This window comes from Anthonomus grandis, chromosome 15 (genome assembly GCF_022605725.1).
Source record: "Anthonomus grandis grandis chromosome 15, icAntGran1.3, whole genome shotgun sequence".
NCBI classification, from domain to species: Eukaryota; Metazoa; Arthropoda; class Insecta; order Coleoptera; family Curculionidae; genus Anthonomus; species Anthonomus grandis.
The window spans coordinates 20,771,208-20,795,181 of NC_065560.1; the positions used below are offsets into that span (position 1 = coordinate 20,771,208).

The following is a 23,974-nucleotide window of genomic DNA, read 5'->3' on the forward strand; positions in this document are numbered from 1 at the left end:
TAATTGAAATTTGACCGTTTGGCATCTAGCCCTGCTTGGCTAAAAAATAAAATTTAACATATTTTTATTTTTTAAAAATCAAACATGCCTTGATAGGAGCATTTTTAAAATTTTATGAGTAGGTAAAGTAGTATTTCTAGGCAAGATATAAAAAAATTATCTTCGAATACCGAATTAATAAATAATTTAATACCGAGGGTATAACTTGGATTATTTTTTTGCCTTACGAGCATTTACGAGTTTTTGTCGAACTTTTTAAAATGTAAACATTTTCAACTAAATGTGGCGGCTAAAACATTGTCACTGTCAAAGTTATGCACAAAAAACGTACTTATGTCATTATCTTTTTGTAAAGTTTATAAAAGTTATTAATAATATTATCAGAATTTAGAGAAAAACGTTAAATTTGGAGCAGAAAATTTTCATTGTGCAATCATATGGTAGTGGAAATAGTATGTCGTTAAAGTATGTTTTGAATCTTTTTCGTGAAAAATATCCGCAAGTCGAATCAAGCAATCAATGCTTTATTGTCAAGAAATTGTTACAATTTGTGGACAAAGCTGTAAAACAAAAAAGACACAAAAATACAAACGAAACATAATTAAAGAAAAGAAAAACAAAACAAAATTTGAAAAAAAAAACAAATAAATAAATAGAATAGAATAGAATATCTACAATATATACAGATTAATACAATTTAAAAATTGTAAGTAGTCAAAAATATTATTATAAAATATACAATTTAATGTATACAATGTCAAAAAAAATCATTAAAAAATCTATATATGCTAAAAAAAAATGTACAAAATGTTTAAAAAAGTAAAAAATTATAAAAAATCCTTAAATAGCTACACAAAGCAGTATACCTAAACATGTACAGATAGTAAAAATACATAATCAGCTAGTGCGAAATTTCAAATCAATGATTACAAAAAAAAATCGTTAACTGTGTAAAAAGCTGTCTCCAGTAAGAATGCTTTACGAAATGCAAAAAAAGATGTGATGGATTTAATTTCCAATGGCAGATGATTGTGCCTTTTTTTTGCATTATATAATATGGAACTTTTGACCAACTCTGAATGTGGGGTAGGCAGGTATAAATCATGTTCCGTGTTTCTAAGTGGATAACTGTGGGAAGGCCTATCAGATGCTTGCGTATTAGACAAACGGACTCAAATATGAATAAAGATGGAAGAGTAAATATTTGAAATTGTTTGAAGAAATGCTGGCAATGTGTAGAAATATCCGGATTACTCCAGGTAAAACAAGTATCATCAGCAAATAGACAGACTTTACCGTTAATATTTAGATTAGCAATGTCGGTGATGAAGATAAGAAACAAAATAGGGCCAAGTACGGAACCTTAAGGCACTCCACTTTGTATTGGCTTGCAAGAAGACAGAGTCAAATCAATTCTCACAGCTTGACTTCTGTTATTGAGATACGACTTAAACCATTCAAAAGGCGCTCCTCTGAACCCGTAATATTGCAACTTTTTAATAAGATGTCATGATTAACACAATCAAAGGCTTAAGAAAAATCACAGAAAATTGTTGCTGTAGGGTGTTGGTTTTTTAAGCTAGAGTATACATTATTAAAAAGAGAAAACATAATATCATGTGTGCATTTGTTATTTAAAAATCCAAATTGATGGGAAGTAAGTATTTTATATTTTAGCAAAAATGATAGAAGTCTTTTTTTAACCAATCGTTCAATAATTTTTGAAAGTGTGGGAAGAAGAGCGATAGGGCGATAGTTGGAAGACTGATCTTTGTCTCCTCCTTTATGTAGTGGAATTATTATCGCCATCTTAAGGCAGTTAGAAAAAACACCTTTTTGAAAAGACTGATTAATTAGAGTAATAAGATGACATAATGTACATTCGGGCAGATTTGAAAACATTTTGAGAGTAAGTCCATCAATTCCAGTCCAAGTTCGAAGTAACAATATCTTCTGCGAAACGACTAATTAAACTTTTTGAAGCCACGGGTACTGTTGAGATGAAAAAAAAGCAGAAAAAGAGATACGATAACAATGATGCTGCTACTTGCTTTGGAGTCAATTGCTGAGAACCCTCGGATGTCATTGAGAGCTAGGTCGGCGGTGCTGAACATAAGCAAATCTGAATTGCAAAGAATTTGTCATGCCAACAATATGATAGCAGTCAAACCAAAGTACTTGCATACTTTAGAAGAGGGGGATGAAGCGCGCCGTTTATTATTTTCTGCTTGGTTAGGCGATAAAATTTTAGAGAACAGGGATTTTCATAAAAAAGTAATGATCTTGGACGAATCTTCTTTCATGACAAATGATGTAATTTCATCTCATAATTGTCAGTTTTGATCCAATGAAATGCCAAACTTTGTAATCCATGGCAAGAGGCAATATTTTCAAAAGGTCAACGTATGGTGCGCCATATCTTATCTTATTGGACCATACTTTATTGAAGGATCTCTTAATCAAGAAACGTATCTTCAAATTTTGGAAAGACTTTTTGAAGAATACTGAGAACCTTTACCAGTTAATCAAAGGATAAATTTTTATTTTCAACACGTCCAGCGCACTCCACTATTCGAGTAGCAGAATGGTTGAATAGAACTTTTCCGAATCAATGGGTTGGAAGACGCGGCCCAATTGAGTGGCCGCCAAGGTCACCTGATTTAACCATTTCTGATTCCTATTTATGGGGCCGGCTTATTCAAATTGTTTATTCCGAACCATTACCAAATGCAGGGAATTACTAAAACAAAGAATTAGAGAATGCTTGTAATTCAATTTCCATTAAAGAAATAATAAAGAATTTCTAATTCCTTTAAAATGTTTAAAAAAGATATTGAAAAAATGTTTCGATAATGGAGGTAGCTACATTGAATAAATTTAAAATAAGTAAATAAAATTAATTTTCTTATTAAATGTACTATGTACATTTTATTACAGACATATTTTTGAGGATGGTTGGTAACTCTTAGATAAGTGATTTAACTATTAGATAAATAAATTAGTTAGTTTTCTATAATTAAATAATTAAATATATAATTAAATATGAATAAAAAAAATAATTGGTACACAAACCGTAAAAATCACAGTAGGCCTATGGTTATGAAATTCGGTATTCGGGCATAATTTTGGGTTCTAAACAACTTTGTCTTATAAACATTTTTATATCTTACCTAGAAATACTACTTTACCTAGTCATAAAATTTTAAAAATGCTCGTATCAAGACATTCTTGATTTTAAAAATATAAAAATATGCTAAATTTTATTTTTTAATCAAGCAGGGGTGGATGCCAAACGGTCAAGTTTCAACTACAAAATTTTTTGTAATTTTTACGTATAAATTTGCTCATCCTGGGACACACTGTACAGTTAGCACCTGCTTATAATGTGGTCTGCGACCACATTTTGATTGCTGTTGACGGTTTCTATATGTGCCGGTGTCCATGTTTGGTCTCTTGTGGCAATGACGTGGTTTTGTATTGCCATAGTAAACCCTTCTATTTCAAAGTATAAATTCAATAAATACGGCACCTGTTATTTTTCTTTACAGCTTTAATTCCGTTCAGAGCAGAGGGTAGTACCGGCAACTCATACTATTACATTGGTGTCTCAGGTGGGAGTAGAGTACTCGTAACCTAGGTACCTGCAAATATATGTACATACATGCATGAATGTCTTTAAATGTTATAAACAAGTTCTACCTATCACAATCACGATATTCGATGATTGAGCATAGTATTGATAAGTCAAGCGAAATCCTTCTGTCTCAGACATAAAGGTGGATAGAAGATATTAGAAGGGACAAAGTTAATTTGCGAGAGAGATTAAGATTTTCAATGTTTAAAGAAAACTGTATTGAGCTCAACCGATAATCTTGCAAAATCAGCAGTTATTCCGATGTTTTAGCTCGATACTTATGTTCAGCAGGTTCAAAGTTTCTAAAGGATCTTTAAATAAAAATACTTCAACATATAAGATAGTATAGTAGTTCCAATAATGGATCTGCACTTTTGACAATCTTAGGGGCTAGACAAAGCTAATTCATGTAATTCTTTCTTTGTATAACTAATTATTCCATGATATAAAGATTGTAGGTTTTTCTAGCTTAGAGATTCACTTTGCGAAGTCTAGTAAAAACTTCCATTAGATTTTTATTGTTTTTTTTAGATTTCTTCCAAAAACTATGAGATAATCTAAATAAATGGAACATCTCTCATAATTTAATCCCGCCATTGCAATTGTCATTAGTCGGGAAAAAGCACTCGGACTTATTTTTAATCCCATAGGCAGCCTGCTTTGTTCGTCTAGCTCTACCTGATAGTATTCTTGACTTAGGTCTAAATGTGTAAAATAATTTGGTCCTGCCAAAGAATCCAAAATGTCTACCAGTTCCCAGTAGGCCATTTTATATCCACTAAATTTTTATTTAAAAATCTGTAATCTAATACTAGACGGGAACGTTTTTACCTTACGCATCTTTTTTTGGTACCAGTAAAACAGTCAATGACCATACACTCTGCGCACTTTCTAAATAAATATAATAAAATAAATTTGCCTATTTATCTCCTCTTTTTGAGATTGATTGAGAAGTCTATATGGTTTTACATAGACCGGCTGCGTATTAGGCTGTACTTGAATTGTCTGTTTAAAAATGTTAGTGACTGACAATTTGTCACCCGGCATCTGAAATATATCAGCAAATTTTGCACACAATTCTTCTATTAATTTCTATTCTTCTTTATTTAAGTAGGTAAGATTCAGTTTATTAAACAATACTTTATCTCGATATACATATTTTGACTGGCAAATTGACAGTAATTATACTCACTTAATGGTTGAACATTAGGCACACAATTTCTCAAACGCATTTCATTCTCACGAGTATTTAAAATCCTAACTGGAATTTTTCCCTCATTGGGTTCCGCTATTATACCAGCTATAAAAACTCCTTGCGTTACTTCGCATGGTAAAATAACACATTCACTCTGATAACCCGTATCAACATACTGTATAGTCTCACACCTTGGAGATATAACCAAAACATTATCATTCCGAGAACCGAGCCCTAAACTAACTGATTTACCCTTATTAAAAAGAACTAATGTATTATTTTCGTAGTTCAATTTACCTTGATATCTTCTTAAGAAGTTTTCTCCTATTAAGCCATCCGTATGGCAAGGTAAGGAAGGATTCAAAAACATAAAATTTTTCGTTAAAATATAAATCCCCTACGTTTAAATTTAAAAAAACATATCCTATGGACTTTACTTTTCCGCCTATGTCATTAATTTCTATTCTTTCTTTATGTATATTTGAATTAAGACTATTTAATTTTAAAGCAGATATTGACGCGCCCGTGTCAATTAGGAATTTTAATTTTTTACTATGTACATTAAATGATACATTATTTGCATAATTTTCAGCATATGTAAAAATATACTGACAACTGTTAATATTTTTGCTAGGGACGAAAAAATGTTTGCTCTTCACAAATATTAGACGAACTTGATTCCTGGCTTACCTCATTGTCTTGAATGACACAGTTTATTCCGTGACCTCGTCTAGCACCTCGATTACCTCGCATAAATGAACGACCTCTATAACCTCTCGAAAACTGCTGACTATTAGTTGTAGTATGATTATTTGCATTAAAATTATTCGAAGAACGATAATTACTATTATTATAATAGGTGTTATAATTATGACTTCGATTGTTGTGGTTTCGATTATGATTATGATTATTGTCATGATTCCTGCCGGCATTTCTATTAAACCTTCCAGAAAAATGTGTATTTGAACTGCCTCTACCTCTCTGCGAAAAATTGAAAATTTGTTCAGGATTATTTTGAAAAGATGTATCTTCATCCTGTGCGGAGCAAATTGCATCCTTCAAATAATTAAAATCCCTAATAGTACTGAGTTTCTGATTTCTCAGTCCACTAGCAAATCTCTTAATTGCAAGTTTTTCATTTATTGGCCTTAAGGTCTCAAATGTATTATCATTCCCATTTGCTTGCGAAATAGTTAAATCTACGAATAGGTCTTCTAATTCTTTTCCAAATTCTGCGATGGATTTTTCATTTTGTTTTAACGAAAACAGTTTAGCCTAAAGGGCAATATCTGATTTTTTAGTTAAAAGTTTTAATGTCATTTAAAAGAGCCTGCACTGACTCGTAGTTGCATTTGAGCCTTAATCTTGCACTGTTGGAAAGGTGTGTTTTTAGAATACATTTAATTAACATAGATTTTTACCTTCAGCAGTAGTGCAAGTAGCAAGTAGTGAGTCGTAAAATTCAGCAGATTCGATTAGTTTTAGAGTAGTGTCTTCCGAGTCATTCAAAACGGGTAACAGACTAGTTGCTACCTTCAGATCAAAACCCGACATGTTGAAATCATTAGTTTTTCCTATACTACAGTTATTTCCAAAATCTAAAATTTCCTGATATACTTTTTTAATTTATGACACTATATCTTTTATGATGTCGATATTTTTAGCATCTATTTCTGAATTATTTATTTTTCCATTATTAATTTTTACTTCGCTATTTAATTCAGAATAAATAGCTTTCGCCTCATCTAGTTTAGCTTGAACTATGGTCGTTTTTCGTCTCTCGTAGCTTAACTTAATTAAATTACTTTTAATGCCATTTAGAGACTTTAAAATTTGCTTTATCCTATCTCCCATTAAGATTCAGTCTTTATGTTTATTGGGTCCTTATTTTAACTACCTAATATGACAATATACCTAACCATGCATTATTGTACATACCAACTAAAAATCACTTACTTGAATACTTCTTAATACATTCATTTTAGCTATATATTACCATATTACATACATATATTATTTTAATTTTCCTTTTAATATATTTACATGCAACTTCCATATAAATTTTTTTCCCCTTCCTTATTGTAGATACCTAAAAGAGAACCTAAAATGTTAGACAGCTTCTTCTCTCCTTAGTTCGTCTCTGGATCTCCGCAGTTCATTTCTGTAAATTTCTCTCCCTATGGTAGTCCTCAAGCCTCTCCTCAGACGTTTAATCTATATATATAAAAGAGTTTGTCCTGACTGACTGACTCATTATCGCAGAGCCGAAACTAGAATAGCTAGAAACGTGAAATTTTGCCAACGGGTTCCTTTTATAATGTAGGCACCGGATAAGAACGGATATTTCGAAATTCCGCCGATAAGGGGTAAAAAATGGGAAAATTGTTACCCGTGACCTCGAGAACTAAGGGGGCGTGGCTTCGGAGTTTGAACAGAGACTGCCCGCACCAACGAGTCGCAGGCATCAACTTAAGAAAAAAAAATTAAGTGCAACACGTTTTTTTATAATGTAGGCCCCGGATATAAACGAACTTTTTGAAATTCCACCGATAAGGGGTGTAAGCGATATGATAAATATCGCATAGCGGCATAAAACTGATTAATAAATACAATTAAAAAAGTGCCTCTGTATTATTTATATTTTGGTAGACATAACAACAAGGCGGGCCATGCGAGACTGATACACGAGAGGTGACTCGACTCAGTCTTACCGCTCGCTCTGCATCTAACGAACCATTTTTAAGATTATTTGTGTCTTGGTTTTATAATAATTATATTATATTAATCGCGCCCCTTGACCTCAAGAAAAACGGCGTGGCAATTGTGGGTTGCATGTACTATCAATGAGGCGATGCTTCGGATTTTATTTTTGTGTATTGTGGGTTGCATTTACTATTGTTGGAGGCCCTCTTCGACTTTTCTTTTACTTTCACGCGAGCAACGCCGCGGGCATTCAGCTAGTTTTTACATAAGCTATTAGCAGTACTATTGCAACTACCAGAAATACCAAAAGAGATTCAGTCAAACTAAGCCCATCATTCTTCCACTCAGTTTTCTGGCTCCGAGCGTCGCCATTAAAAGCCTGGTTGATAACAATTTCTTCTTTGGACTTGGCACTGCCCATTTTATCAGTTATGTGCCATATTAATTATATAATACGCTATCATGCTATTATTTCTGCTCTGCAGACAGCTGGCAGGGTCGCCATGTAAGGATTTGATAACTTGGTGGTAAGGGTAATCAAAAGAAACATCTCGTTTCTACATAGTCTGATTTTAATCTGTGTTACCTTTGTTACAAAATTGGTGTCAGTGTATATTGGTCAATGCTTAGCTATGCAATTTCATTACAGGTTATAATAATGTAATATATAGTTTAATTAATCGGTATACTCGTACGCGAAAAACAATAATTATATTAAATATACAGGGTGTTCTACCTCTACATTACAGTCTATGTCATTAATTCTAGATACTGTAGCGGTCGTAAACGAAACCAATTGTGAGGGTCAATTAATTTCAAGATTTGGTCGTCAAGCTTTCTGGATGTCAATATTATTTTCATTAATTAAATTAACAATTTTCTAATTTGAAGTCAAATTACTCTCTGGCATAAAACTTTATAAAAACCAGAGCCACACATCAAATAAAATTAATAATCCTTAATTATAATATTAAAAATTAAAAAAATTAAATGAGACAACTTTACACAATTTAACTTAATTTTTCTCTAACAAAATTGCTATATTTGTAAAACATTTTTGTATCTTATACCACTAATTTCATAATAGACCCTACTCTGAAAGGATGTAAACGGATGTATCTTTGGAACAATAGCAACGAATCAGAGAATATGTTTTCTATGCACTACCTGAATTTCAAACAAAACCTTCATTCCTGTAGGTAGAGTACGTGCCCAGTTTTTAAAAAGAATTTACTTTTGTTTGGCCTAACTTAGTTTATTAAAGGGGAATTTGTTTTATGTACAAATGTAATCTTAAACAGAAAAGTTTCCAGCAAAATTTATAATGAAAAATTTAAAAGTAAATAAATTTTATAAATAAAGGAAATGATTAAGTTTCTATTCAGGCATCAAAGAAGATAATGTAGGTGGTATTATTAAAAAGAGTGGTGTTTTAAAATTAAGTTTTAAGATGTATTTTTGTATTTCTATTTTTACATTAGGAGGCGAAATGTTACTGTAATAATTAGAATGATTGATATACAGTACAGCTCAATTGAATTAGAGGTGTGAGAAATGTCGAGAATTATAAACTCAAATCAGCAAAATGCTTTTTAAAAGAGTTTTATTTGAAAATAAACTTAGAACCAGTACATTACTTTATGACTGTATGACAAAGTTGTATATAATATTTATGATGACCAATAATTACATTGCATTGATTTTGGATGTGTAAGGACCCTATTAAATTGTATTTTGCAAACTGAAAGGTTTCTACAAAATGGTAGAACTTTATTATGAATTAATATTTGGACCTGATAATTATTGTTTATTCTTGTAAATGTACAGTCTGTTAATATACAGGATGTTCCTTTGAAAACTATTCACCACGGATTTATCGAAAACCACTGTTTAAAAAAAAAACGCCGAAATACCTCAAAAGGTTTGTCAAGGGGGGCAGCTTTCTAACCTAAAATTACTTCACCTCCTTTCACCTTCTGCCCCTCGGTTATCCCCTTAAAAATTTTAAATGGCAAGGGGTATCGAGTAATAGCTTGTTTAGAAGGTCTGTCGAAGTCTTTTATTTTGAGGTTTGATTTTTTTAAATCGGTCGACTCGTTTTCGAGAAAATTAGAAAAATCTTTGATTATCTTAATTTATTCAGATAGAAAACAATAACATGAAAATATCAATTTTTATTTCAATAAGTGTTCAAAATGTTGCCCGTTTTTGGCCAAACAATGATATAGGCGATGTTCAAATTCCTGACGGACATTTTCAAAAACATGTTGTGGGATATCATAGCAGCTGTCGATGAGGCGTTGACGAAGTTCATTCAAACTTTCAGGCTGGGGAGTAAACACAATAGATTTCAAATGACCCCATAGAAAAAACTCTAACGGTATTATATCAGGAGATCTAGCAGGCCATTCTATAGGCTCCCTTCGCCATATCCATTTATCTGGAAACTCGTCGTCTAGCAATTGCCAAACGGGAAGAAAATAGTGAGGAGGAGCGCCGTCTTGCTAGAAATATATTTCAGCCTCATCAATTATAGGGTTTCCATCATCATCGATTTGGTTTTCAATGGATTCAGTGATAAGCGGATTGATGGTATTTTCCAACATATCCAAATAAATGTCTCCATTTAAATTTCCGTTAATAAATAATGGCCCAATCACTTTATTTCCTAAAATGCCTGCCCATACATTAATTTTTTGAGGGTACTGGATATGCCCTTCTACAAATGCATGAGGATTTTCATTGCTTCAATACATACAATTATGCTTATTAACAAATCCATTTAGATAAAATGTGCATTTATCGCTGAAGCAGATATTTTTTACATGGATATTATTATCATTAATCGCTTCAGTAATTTTTTCACAAAACTCAACTCGCCTATCGAAATTGTCTTCGGTTAACTCTTGCAATATTTTCATTTTTAATAGATGAAATTTATGAAGTTTGGTAACTGTGTGAACAGAGCCTAATTAAATACCAGTGGCACCAACAATTTTGCGTAATGAAGTATTAGGATTTATTACAAAATGACCCAAAACTTGAGCGGCTTCATCCAAAATTCGCCGATGATCACGTTTTTTATTTGCAACAGATCCAGTTTCAGTAAACTTAGTAGCAAGGTCCAAAACATACCTATGCGAAGTTATCTTCTCCAGATGTCTGGCATTAAACGTGACGGCAGTTTGCCGAGCACATTGATTTTGGGCACCATAAATTAGAATAATTTGCACTCTTTCGGCTAGTGTGTAAACCATTTTGGAAGTAAAATCTTCAACAAATAAATTTTCACTATTCCAAGACTGACGGCAAAATAAATTCTTTATTTTCCTGCAACTACAAATAACTAAGCAGGTATAACAATAAATACAGTTCGCCCAGGATATCTGTGTTGATGAAAAGAATGCGGAAAAAAATTCAGGTTGTTATTTAGCTTTTTCCACGTCTAGTCTTTGGAATTGCTGTAACATTTTGAACACTTATTGAAATAAAAACTGATATTTTCATGTTTTTGTTTTCTATCTGAGCAAATTAAGATAAACAAAGATTTTTCTAATTGTCTCGAAAACGAATCGACCGATTTAAAAAAATTAAACGTCAAAATAAAAGACTTCGAAAGACCTTTTAAACAAGCTATTACTCGATACCCCTTGGCATTTAAAATTTTTTAAGGGGATGACCCTGGGGGGCAGAGGGTGAAAGAAGGTGAAGTAATTTTAGGTTAGAAAGTTGTCCCCCTTGACAAACCTTTTGACGTATTTCGGCGTTTTTTTTTAACAGTGGTTTTTGATAAATCCGTGGTGGTAAGTTTTCAAATGAACACCCTGTAGAGTATTTACTATGCATTTATAAGGCCAAAACCCTATAGTATTATTAATATTATAAATATCTACTCTCTAATATTTTCAGCTTACTGCTTGAAAGTTCAATAAACTTAAATTCGCCTAATGAAGAAACTTTGAATTTAGAAGTTTATTAGACAGAACTAATTGAAAACGTATACCTGCTCTTTAAACTTTCCTAAACTGCTGTCGAATTTGCAAGTCACCGTTTTAATCATTGGTTCATTATTTGAACGACGTTAAGGCAAACTTGGCACGGTTTAATTTTTACGCAACGAGTTTCGCCCAACTTTGGTAATATTAAGAAAATGTCCACGTCAAAATGGTGAAGTGTGTAGGTATGAAGTTGAGTATACTTATAAAGTTTTCTTGTTGGGAATCATAATATATTTCATTTAACGTTAAGTAGCTAAGAAACTAACAAATTTTGGGTGCTTCTTCGAAAATAAAGAGTTCAATGAAAAACCCTTTATTTGATATAAAAAATTACTTTTGAGGGCATGGTATATTTTTTCGTATACTTGATTATATTAAAGCCTAATGTATTTTTTGTAGCATTAATATTATATATTGTAATTCGGGAAGACACTTTTATTGTCAACGTCAAAAACACTAACCTAACTCGCCTTGACTGTCGTTTAATTGTTTCCAAGGTAAAAAGTGACTAAACAATTAAAACTGAATGAAATGTCATGAAGCGCGTCCTTTTTAAAGCCCGATAGAACAGTTTTGGGCTATTTAGAATTCTCTTCATTGTTTTTGCCAAAAGCGACCAATAATTTTAGGAGAATACTGACAGTCAAATCAAGCAAGTATACAAATTCTAGAAAATTAAAAATACAGGAATTTACAAAAATATAACCTAAATAATCTAAATTGGGGCCAAAATGAAGCCCTCAAACAAAATGAACTATTAGAACATTGAATGCCTAGGATAAGCCTAACTGAAAACCATAGGCGAGGTTGTTTGAGTTCACCATCTCTTAGACAATGATGTCAAATCGACTTTCCAATTTTTCATTCAATATATAATTTTCTTAATCCACTACATATTTTTTTAATATGTTTTACGTTGCGTTTACAATGCACGTATCCGATGTTGCCACTTTGTGATATTTTCTCATATCTGTGATAGCGCCCGATCAAGATCCAGCAACCAAAAATATAGAACGCAGCATATGTCGTTTGCCATCAACCTATTTACAGTCCAGTTCAGAGATCTATTAGAATCTTTGATGTGTCGCAGATGCCGCACTTAATAGTCCATGCGTCTATGTCGTATTTATTGTCGCATGATATACATGTTTAAATGGCAACATTTTATATAATTTATCTATGAAATCATTTTAAATATACGTAAAACCCCATGTTATACACTATTTTTTATTTTTCTTTCGAAAATGTCAATTTTTAAAAAGAAAATAATATCACAAGAAAGTAATATCAAAAAATTGACCGCGGACTAAAATCCAAGCATTTTACAAATCATTTTAAACACTTGCAGCACTCCCAGACTGTCACGTCTTTTTAGCCAGTCTATTAAATAAAGATAAAAAAAACCTGCGATCTGGCGATTCCTACTTTAAGTTGTGCAAGTGATTGTGTATCTCTCTCTATCCCACTGATTTTGACGATTACGGGACCTTACCCAGATAAATGTTTTGGGCCGTTTATGTATTACTTTCGTCGTGTTTTAAAAGAGATCTTTAAGGATGGATCTATCGCCTTTAAAATAGTTGATTTAGAATTTAGGATGCAAAGTGTGTTTTTTTATAAGTAAAACTTGTGTCTTTTACACACATAAGATATAGACAGCTAGATGATTTTTAATGTAAAAGTTTATTTAAAAAATATACTTCCACTTTTCTGACTATAAAATTACTTTTTATCCAAAGATGTTGGTACTAAATATAGAGATGGGGATTTTCATGAGTATATTATTATAATAATATATCATAATATGTATTAATTTTTAAAAAAATAATAAAGTCTGAATCCCCGTTAATAATAACCACCAAATAAATATAAATCTCAATACCCAAAAAGAAGAAATTATAAAATTTAAAGATAAACCAAAACATTTTACCCTTTTGTGTGAAAAAGTAAATCTTTAATGCCTTAATCCACAGAATAAATGGGCCTAAGTAATTCCTACCACCTATTCTCTCATTACTTGATATAAACATCCCACTGATGGCGCTCAAAACTAAACTTAATAAATTAAAATTGATTTTAGGTACTTAAATCTTATAGTTAAATTAAATGTAATCTTGCTATCAAATATCCTGAATTTCTAATTTAATAAAACTAAACCCAAAAATCCCGAATAATAAAGTTTTAAATACAAATAAATTTTAAGGCCGGACCTGTTCAACTTTTCACGCTTGAGTGGCTGTGATTGGGGTCAGACGTCTAACAAAATAGTACGTGGGCGCATGTAGTCAAATTTTACGAATCAAATATATAAATATTGCGGAGGGTTGTTGGGTGGGGTCAGAAATAAAACAGAAACCTGTTTACCTAAATGTCGACGTTTCGACTTATATTAAGTCATCCTCAGGACACTGAAATGTATTCAATTTCAAATGACTTCATCATTTCTTCAAATCATTTCAAGTACATAAAAAACACTATTAAAATAAATGTTTTTTATGTGTACAAAAATTAAAACAACAAAAAACAAAAACCACGACACAGTCAAAATTACATTCAGGTACAATCCGTTAAAAAAAAATTTATAAAAAAAAACAATATAAAATTATTTTTTTATACATTACATCTCTTACCTAAGCCTAAATTTCTTTAGTTAGTTCTTAAATTGTAGGTATTATTGTGGGAAAACTAGAATCAACAATAAGCCAAGAAACAAATGTTTTTATTCTTCCGAGCGTTTATTTATTTAATTTTTATGATTCAATGTTATGTTGATAAGTTAAGGAAGATGTATGTACCTATACGTTCAAAACCAGAAACTTAATTTTTTTAATATACTGTGAGATCTAAATTTGGGACATATACTCTTTGACAAAAATAAAATTTTTGTGTTTTAGTTTTATTTTTTTGGTAATAAATTAATTAAAATATAGTAACTTGCAATCAGATCATCGGTGTCTTGTTTTTTGTTAATACTTTCTTTGTACTTTTTTATATTAACCATTTCAAGTAAAATTCTTTTTTTATAATTTGATTCTCTGCCAATGATCCGAGTGCTGTTAAAATCAAATTGTTCTTGTTGATTGAAGGAGTGTTCTGCTAGAGCAATCTTCCCAGATGCTGCGTAGTTCGTTGCTTTTACGCTTCTTTCGTGTTTGCTAATTCTGGTTTTTAAGTACCTGCCCGTTTGACCCACATACAGACCTTGACAGTCAGAACAGGGTATTTTATAAACCACGCCACTTTGTAACTGATTTAGTGTTTTATCTTTGAGTTTTGAGAAGTATTTGTTGATGGTATTTTCATTTTTGAATGCTATTTGGATTTCATCATCAGAAACAACTCCTGTTAGCCTTTCAGATAAACCTTTGACATAAGGAATTTTTGCAAATTTATGGTTTTGGTTTTCTTTGACTTTAATAGGTGTAGGGTTGTTGTTAAGGATTTTGTTTAATAGTTTATGAGGAAAATTGTTTTTTAGTGAAATATCTTTAATTTTGTTAACATTTTTTTGATGAAAACTGGAATGAGATAAGGCTATTGCGCGGGATTTTAGGTTGCTAATTATGTTATGAAATCTCTCAGAGAAAGTGGGTTTGTGATACCAATCAGTGATGATTGTATTATCTTCTGTTCTGATTAATAGAATGTCTAGAAACGGAAGTTTGTTATTTGTTTCACACTCTATAGTGAACTGTAATTTAGGGTGGAAGCTGTTAAATGTACTTTTCATGTTTTCTATTTCAGTTTTTGGAATACACGTGGCAATGTCGTCAACGAATCTTTTAAAAAATGGTAACCTAAATTTAATTTTTCCCATGCAATATTTCTGTAATTCTGACATAACTAGATCAGAACATATAGGTGATGGACAGTTACCCATTCCAAGACCATAAATTTGTTTGTAATATATATTATTGAAAGTGAAATAAATATTTTCAAATACAAACTCCAAAAGACTTAAAAATTCTTCTAAAGGGATGTTACAGTGGTCTCTGATAAGGTGCCATTTATTTTGGACTATATTCTTAATTAAATCAGTTGGTATGTTGGTAAATAAAGATATTACATTTAACGATATTAGAATAAAGTCATTTGAAATTTTAAAATTTTGCAATTGCGTGACTACTTCAAAGGAGTCTTTTGTGTAGAATTGATCTTTTTCAAATGCTAAGCTAAGTAAACTTGCTAAATATTTACTAAGATTATATATTGGGGAACCTATAAAACTTACAATTGGTCTTAGAGGAGTATTTTCTTTGTGTGTTTTTGGTAAAAAATAATTTTTTGGAGGCACTCCGTTATTGCATTTTAGTTTTTTTATTTGATCTTTTGAAAAGAAGTTTGATTTACACAAGTTTTCTAATAGTTTATTAAGTTTGTTCTGAATAGAAGTACTGGGGTCTTTGTTTAAAATTTGATAGGTATCTGTATTTGAGAGAAGAAGGTTTGATTTTTGTAGGTATTCTTCCTTATCTAACGCGACGGTGACATTTCCTTTATCAGCCCTAGTTATTAAAATATTATTATGTTTTTTTAAGAATTCTTTCGTTTCGTTAATGTATTTTAGGAGGATTTTTTCAGATTTATTTAATTTATGCAGAATAGATGAGTTTATAAAATTAGTAATTATGTTAATAGATTGGTTTCTTTTTTGTATTTTTAACTCATCATTATTTGTAAGGCCAATAGCATACTCTATATCGATAATAATCTGCTCAAGAGGAAAGTTATGATTATCATAAGGTAGATTAAATTTATTGCCCAAAGCTAAAGTTACTTCTACATTTTTTGGAAAGGTGTGCTTTGTTAAATTCTTTGTACCTGAATGTAATTTTAATTGTGTCGTGGTTTTTGTTTTTTGTTGTTTTAATTTTTGTACACGTAAAGAACATTTATTTTAATAGTGTTTTTTATGTACTTGAAGTGACTAAAGTCATTTAAAATTAAATCCTTTTCAGTGTCCTGAGGATGACTTAATATAAGTCGAAACGTCGACATTTAGGTAAACAGGTTTCTGTTTTATTTCTGACCCCACCCAACAATCCTCCGCAATATTGAAGATATTGGGTCACAAACACGAAACTGAAAATGTATAAATTCTTAAAAAAACATTTATTTATTTAATGGAATGATTAAATATCGCTTAGAATATTACTTTATGACTCCTTCCACATTAAATTTTGCAATTTAAACATGCATGTCATGTGACAATACAAGCAACACCGGCACACGGACTATTCGCGGCACATCAAAGATTCTAATAGATCTCTGAACTGAACTATAACGCGCCCGCTATTATTGCCCGTCTCATCATTTTCATCTCCTGAAATTCCCAAGAAATATGAATATTTTTTTGTTCAGATATTACCATTATTAGTAACTAAATCGATTTATAGCGGTGATAAACCTCAACAAAATAAAGTTTTTTTTGTGAAAATTACTTAAATAGTCGAATGCTAAAGAAATGAAAAAGGCTTCAAAAGGATTTGATTTAATCTTTTTTCTATAATAAATATCTAAGCGCATTTGCGATGGTTGCAAACCTCTACAAACACAAGTTTTTTGGTAAAAAATTATTGAATCGTTAGATGTTAAAAAATATAAGGGTAATTCCTAACGGCTATAAGGAAAAGTTTTATCCATATCCTTTGGCAGTTATAGGCGTTATGACATCTAACTCAATAATTTTTAATAAAAAAACCATCGTTTGTAGAGGTTTGCAACAATCTCAAATCCGTTTAGATATTTCCCAGCAAACACAATTCAGCCGGCCAATTATTGGCGAAGTAATTGAACCGTTGGTAAATTGATCGCAATATTTGCCAATAGACTTATACAAATCGTGCTATCGTGAGCTACGTATTACCCAAAATAATGGCAACACCTCTTGGTTGCGGCTTGCAGGTGGCGGAATTTTTCGTTTTTATTTTTTGAACCGGGAGTCAGCAGACCTCACTTTGCTGTGTTGCTGCACGTTGCATTAATAATTTTTGAGCGTTATTTTCGTGTTTTTTTTCACTATGGCTGTTTATACCCCTTCCGAATGAGTTCAACTAATTAAATGGTTTTATGGAGGCAATTCGGCAGTACAATGTAGAGATTTGTTTTCAGTGACATTTGAGAATAGACCGATTCCTTGTGCAAAAACGGTTTTAAATGTGGTTACAAATTTTGAGACATCTTTTTGTCTTCAAGATTGTAAAAAATGCCACACAAAACGTCAAGAACCACCTGTTGAAGTGATCCAGGATATAGAACGGCGGGAAGAAATGGTTTGCAGTACCCCAGAACTTGATTCGACACGGTTCACTAGAAGTGTTGGAACGGAACTGGGAATGAGCAATAAAACTCTTGCTTGTATCTGGATAAAATATGGGTAAAAATGTTTCAAGTATTAAAAAACTCAGGAAATATTTCCTGAAGACCAGTGGCGAAGAATGGAATTTTGTTAAACCATGATGGAAAAGGCAAATGAAAACAAACATTTTTTAAAAAATATTTTGTTTTCTGATGAATATTCTTTTCCATTACATGGCAAACACAATCCTTCCATTGTTCGTTATTGGTCTCAGGAAAATGAGCATAGAAGTTCGTATTCAGTTTCGTACCCAGTATCCTCAGAAATTTAATGTTTGGGCAGGTATTTTGGGCGACAATGTTATAGGGCCTCTTTTTATTGATGGCACTTTAAACGCCCAAAAGCACCTTGAGTTGCTGCAAAACCAAGTTCTTCCTGCCATTCAAATCCTACCTGATGTAGACCTGGTATCTAAACGACATTTTTTAAATATTTTACATTTTTTGGTAGTTTTAAATATTCATACATATTTATATAAAATTGTTTATATTAGCCGGTCAAGGTGTTTGCGATGGATTTTAAGCTCACGTTTGCTATAAGTTCGCAAGGTCGAAATTAGTAAATAGTTAAAATTATGATTACGATGCTCACCTTGATTTGTATAATTACCTCGAATTGTTATCTTAAGACTGATATAAATAGTTGTTAATTTTTGTGAATAAACCAGTATTGAATTCTACAATCAAGTGGTTCTCTACTCAACCTATTACGGCCAAGCCACCCTTGCCTGTAAACCTATAGTGAGGCTGCTATAGGGTAATAGGGAATAAAAAAAGGTTTAGGGAAAAGCCCTAGATCTTTTAATGGTCCTTCGAGCTTTTAATTGAACAAAAGGAGCAGCCGCTCATGACGCTGTCTCCATCTACAAAAGGAGTTGCCGCCCACGACGCCGCCTCCATCTTCAAATTAAACCAACAGGAGTTGCCGCCCACGACGCCGCCTCCATCTTCAAATTAAACAAAAGGAGTTGCCGCCCACGACGCCGCCTCCATCTTCAAATTAAACCAATAGGAGTTGCCGCCCACGACGCCGCCTCCATCTTCAAATTAAACAAAAGGAGTTGCCGCCTACGACGCCGCCTCCATCTTCAAGTCAAGCCAGGAGTAACCGCCAAAAAGAGCCGTCTCCATCGTCAAGTCAAGTCAGGAGCAACCGCCAAAAAGAGCCGTCTCCATCGTCAAGTCAAGTCAGGAGCAACCGCCAAAAAGGGCCGACTCCATCTTCAAATCAAAGCAGCCAAAGCAGACAAGTCAGTCAAAGCAAAGCAGCCAAAGCAATCAAGTCAATCGAAGCAGTCGAGCCATTCAAAGCAGTTAAAGCAGTCAAGCCAGTCAAAGCAGACAAGTCAAGTTAAAACAGTCAAGCCAATCAAAGCAGTCAAGTCAGTCAAGCCAAAACAGCCGCGCCCATCATCGAGAAAGCAATGGAAGAAACGAATAAAATTGCCCTCCGCCAGCAGGAGCTAGCGGGAGAATTAGAACAACTTCTAACCAATATAAAGATTCAAACTCAAGAAAAACATCATCATATATTACTCAGAGAAACCAACAGGGAGACAGAATATGGGACGCAATTGTAGAAAATGACGAGAAGCTTAGAAAAATCGGAGAATTCAGTCATAGTTACTTCACGAAGAAATACTTGGACCAAATTCAGGGATTGTACGATAATTTAAAAAGCCATTTGAAGACGTGCAAAAAACCAGAAGAAGAAAAGAAGCCTGAAGAAGACGAAGCCATACTAAGACGAAAAGAAGTAGTAGTCCAAGAGTTTTAATTTTTGATTGAAAAAATTGAAGAAGAACTCTGCAAAGATAAACCTACAACTCGCTATGAATTTCTGAAAGAAGACACCAAGAATCAATGGGGTCCCATTCAGCAACTTCACAACGAGATCCTCTGCAAAGGCATTACAAGCAAGGAATATTTATCTGCCCACTGTCTAATTAAAAGGTCATACGATGATATTATAGAGAAGCTAGACGAAAAAATAAAGCAGGGCCAAAATCTATCAAACAACACACCCATCCCAACAATTAACATTCCAACATTCAACGGACTGTACGAAGAATGGCCCACGTTTGACGATCTTTTTACCAGGATAATTCATCGAAATGACAAATTATCAAATGCACAGAAGCTCCAGCACCTCAAATCCCTTCTTCGAGGAGAAGCACAAAGCACTATCAAGCACCTACTTGCAACAGATGGAAACTACCCCGCAGCATGGAATTTATTGAAGCAGAGATATCAAAACAAACGTCTCATTGTATCAAAATTAGTAAACAAGATTTATGAGTTTCCGACAATTACGTACGAATCAGTGCCAAAACTTAAACAACTGTATGATGTCACAACCGAATGATTAGACCTAGATTCTTAATGCCTAGAAGGCATTAAGAATCTAGGCTACGACACGTCATCGTGGTACCCGATAGTAGGAAGAATAATATGCAGAAAATGGGACCAGGAAACGACAAAAATCTACGAGCAAACTTTAGAAGACCCTCTAGAAGTCGCCACACTAGAAGACATTTTAGAATTTTTAAAAAGAAGATTTCAGTCACTTGAAGCACTCAACTCAGAAAAAAAAGATAGATTCCCAAGAGATCAAGTATGCCAACTAGGCTACCGAGGACATAATATTTGGCGCTGCAATCTATTTTTGCGCCAATCACCAATGGACCGAATGAAGATGATAAAAGATCATCAACTATGTACCAGATGTTTAAGCCATAATTCGAGAGATAGTTGCACCGCAACAAGCAACTGCAAAATCTGCAGTGGACCCCACAATACTTTACTACATCAAAACCGACAAGCCACTTCAAACGCAAGAAATGGAAACTCCACCTCAAGGCCACAGAACTACCAAAACAGCTTCAGGAGAAACAACGAACCGAACTTCAGGCCCAATATTGTCAACTCTAGATACAATGAATCGAACACAAGAAATAACAATTCAAGAAATCACCCCCAAAGCACTCACCACGCAGCTGAAGAAAGAAACAATACCGATAAAAAAGAAGTTCTACTGGCTACAGCGCTAATACAAGTCAATTTGTCTGTACTAGCATTGCAGGGGTATAGTATTGCCTCTTGCTTCTGTAGGTCTGTTCGAGTTCATGGGGGCATTGCCATCTTTTAGAAGTCTGACATTGACTATTATGGATGTATCACAGTTCTCTGAGGAAATTGACTGTGAGGTTGCGGGAGTTTGTCTGGTGCAGCAATGTTCTCAGCTGATTACAGTCTGTAGGTCTTTTTGTGTAGGTCTGAGGTGACTTTGGGAGATATTTGGAAATATTGACTAATGTTTTTGACATTTTAAATCTCTCTTTGGATGTCATTGTAACAGAGGACTTTAACGGCCATTTCAATGCTAATGATCCCAGAGCGGCTGACCTGGGCAATTTTCTGCAAACTTATATGCCTGTAATTTTTCTACAAGAAATGATGCTTGCCTTGATAATGTCTTTACTAATATTGTTACTTTAGCAGGCAGGTCTTTTGATATTCACCATCGTTCCAATCCAAGGTATAGTATATAGCTTTGAAAAGGTAAATGCCAACTTGAAGGGTAATGCCAGAATTAGTTACTAGACCTATAACTTTTGAGGGACTCCTTCATCTCTATAATGTGATTCAAGGAGTGGACTGGTAGTTATGTTGATAATTGTTTTGTATTATTTGTGTTTGTTGCGTTGTTTCCTACTCAAATCTCGATTACCAAGTAGTGCATAGCACTCTGTGCAAGTTAACTGGTTTAATAATAGGCTAAGAGAGAAAAGAGAAATGCTGCACATTTTAATTGATATGAATAAGCAATATCCTACATTAATTCCCAAGAGTGTAGTATCACAGCGTAAAAAAAAATATGAACATGATTTCTGAAATTAAAAAAAGGCATATGATGCCTACATAAACAATTGAAATAGGCCACAGGTGACTGACTATGTGGAATATTATCAAGTCTAATTCAACTCATTCCATTTCTCCAAATAGCAATATTCTTAATGCACAAACCTTTAATAACTTTTTCATTAGCACTGCTGATGAGATTGTAAAGGATTTACCATTTACCAACGAAAGTTTTAGAGGCTATTTAAATGTGCCTAAACTAAACAGTTTTGATTTTCAGCTCACGACTTTCAATCAGGTTAGGGATAAAATATCTATGATAAAAGATAGCAAGAGCCGGGACTGCTTTGAGATATCAACAGGAATTCTCAGAAGCCTCAAACATAGTCTAGTCTCTCCACTCATTAAACTTGTAAATCTATGCATTTTGGCTGGGATTTTTCCATCTACTCTAAAAAATGCTAAGGTTGTACCTATATTTAAGAACAAAGGCTCAATAGATAATGTTACCAATAACCGTCCCATTTTACCAATCTCTTTTGCCAATTTTCTCCAAGATATTTAAGTCAATTTTGAAAGATTAAATAAAAGTTTACTTTGAACAGAACAGTTTATTTCTTGCAGGTCAATATAATTTCCGCAACAAGAAGTCTACAACACTGGCTATTAATAACTTATTAGATTTTGTTCTTGAAGGGCTGGAGGAGGACTTGGACACAAATGTTTCTTTCTACGATCTTACAAAAGCCTTTGACTGTGTCTCTCATTTAATAATAATTAAAAAATTAAAATACTCTAACTTTACCACCACAAGTATAAATTAAGTAAATTCCTATCTTTCACACCATTCTCAATTTGAATACTTCAACAATAATAAATCGCAGAGAAAAATTATTAAGCGCAGAGTACCGCTGATACAACTAACATTATAAAGTATCACCCTACAGATCCTCAAGTTCTGCATACTTTGGATGTGACACTGAGAGGAATCTATTGGATTGGTTTGTATCAAATCAGCTTAGCCTTAACGGGTCCAAAACTCAAAATCTAAACTTCACCTTTCCTCTAAGTAACCCAAGTCTTTCCTGTGATGACTATGTTAAGTTTCTTGTTGTTACTCTTGATCCCTCTTTATCTTGGAAGCAGCACATTCTGCAACTAAGTGATAAACTTTTCAGAGTCATCTTTTTGTTTAGGTCATTATCAGGCAATGTGACTCTTTCCACTCTTTTGGGGGCCTATCATGGTTACTTTTCTTCTCAGATGTCTTATGCAATATTAAATTGGGGTCATAGTCCTCATGCAAAAAGGATTTTTCGTTTGCATATCCATATACCTTTTTACATGTCTAGTCTATATCAAGGAGAACATATCACAGTTTTCATTGCATAGTAATTTGCATGATCATTTAACACGTAATCGCAATGACATAATCCCAGATTTTCGCAGGTTTTCAGGAACTCGGAGTGGCACTAACTATTTTTGTATAAATTTCTTCAATGCCCTACCAGTTAACGTGAGGCTACTGGAACCCAGGCAATTTGGTCGAAAGGTTAAGACTGACTGAAAGCCGAAGGCTTTTTATTCTAATGAGTACTACTTTCAATGTGACTTCTTGGACTTAGTGTGATAATATCTGTATTAACCTCAAGATGTAAAATATATTGTGTTTTTGTATCCATATTTAACTGTACCTTCTCATACATTTCTCTTGTCAATTATGTGAAAACATATTAGACAGAATTAAAACAGGCGATCGAGAAAGCCATTCATTATGACTGCCTCTGCCTATCTACATATTAGAGTCTGCGCGACAGTCCATGGAAAAGATATATTGGACACTCTTCTCTCGCAAGCAATTTTCGAAATTTTTGTTGCACTTATAGATCAGTTTAGAACAGCTTACATGGTTTCTAGAAATACCTATCAAACCATCAATTTTTGACAAAACTGTCAAATATTTTTTTTAAATGAAACGACTTAGATTTTATTTTCTAATGGAATATGTATTTGTATATAAAATCTATTAATTTATTTCACTGTAGATAAGCCATACCCCGTGCTTTACTTTATTTAGGACCGTCCAAGGCAGGAATTCAAAAGGTACTTTGGTCTTGTCACTTATAGAAACTCTAAAGTTTTTTATTATTTCGATTATTCCCATTCTAACTTGCATAATACCAAATCTCTGTCCTACAAAAATAAGGCATAATTAGGCAAAAGTCA

At 33.0% G+C, this 23,974-nt stretch overlaps 1 protein-coding gene across 2 annotated transcripts in view; it reads right to left on the bottom strand.

Moving 5' to 3' along the window:
* Positions 1-23,733: 23,733 nt before the first annotated feature.
* Positions 23,734-23,974, bottom strand: part of LOC126745324 (probable cytochrome P450 6a23) — a 66,412-nt gene continuing 66,171 nt past the window's right edge. For both annotated transcript variants that reach the window (XM_050453096.1, XM_050453095.1), the window contains one exon: positions 23,734-23,941. In XM_050453096.1, coding sequence (XP_050309053.1) covers positions 23,775-23,941 — 167 coding nt within the window. In that variant the 3' untranslated portion in view covers positions 23,734-23,774. The remainder of the gene's footprint in view (positions 23,942-23,974) is intronic.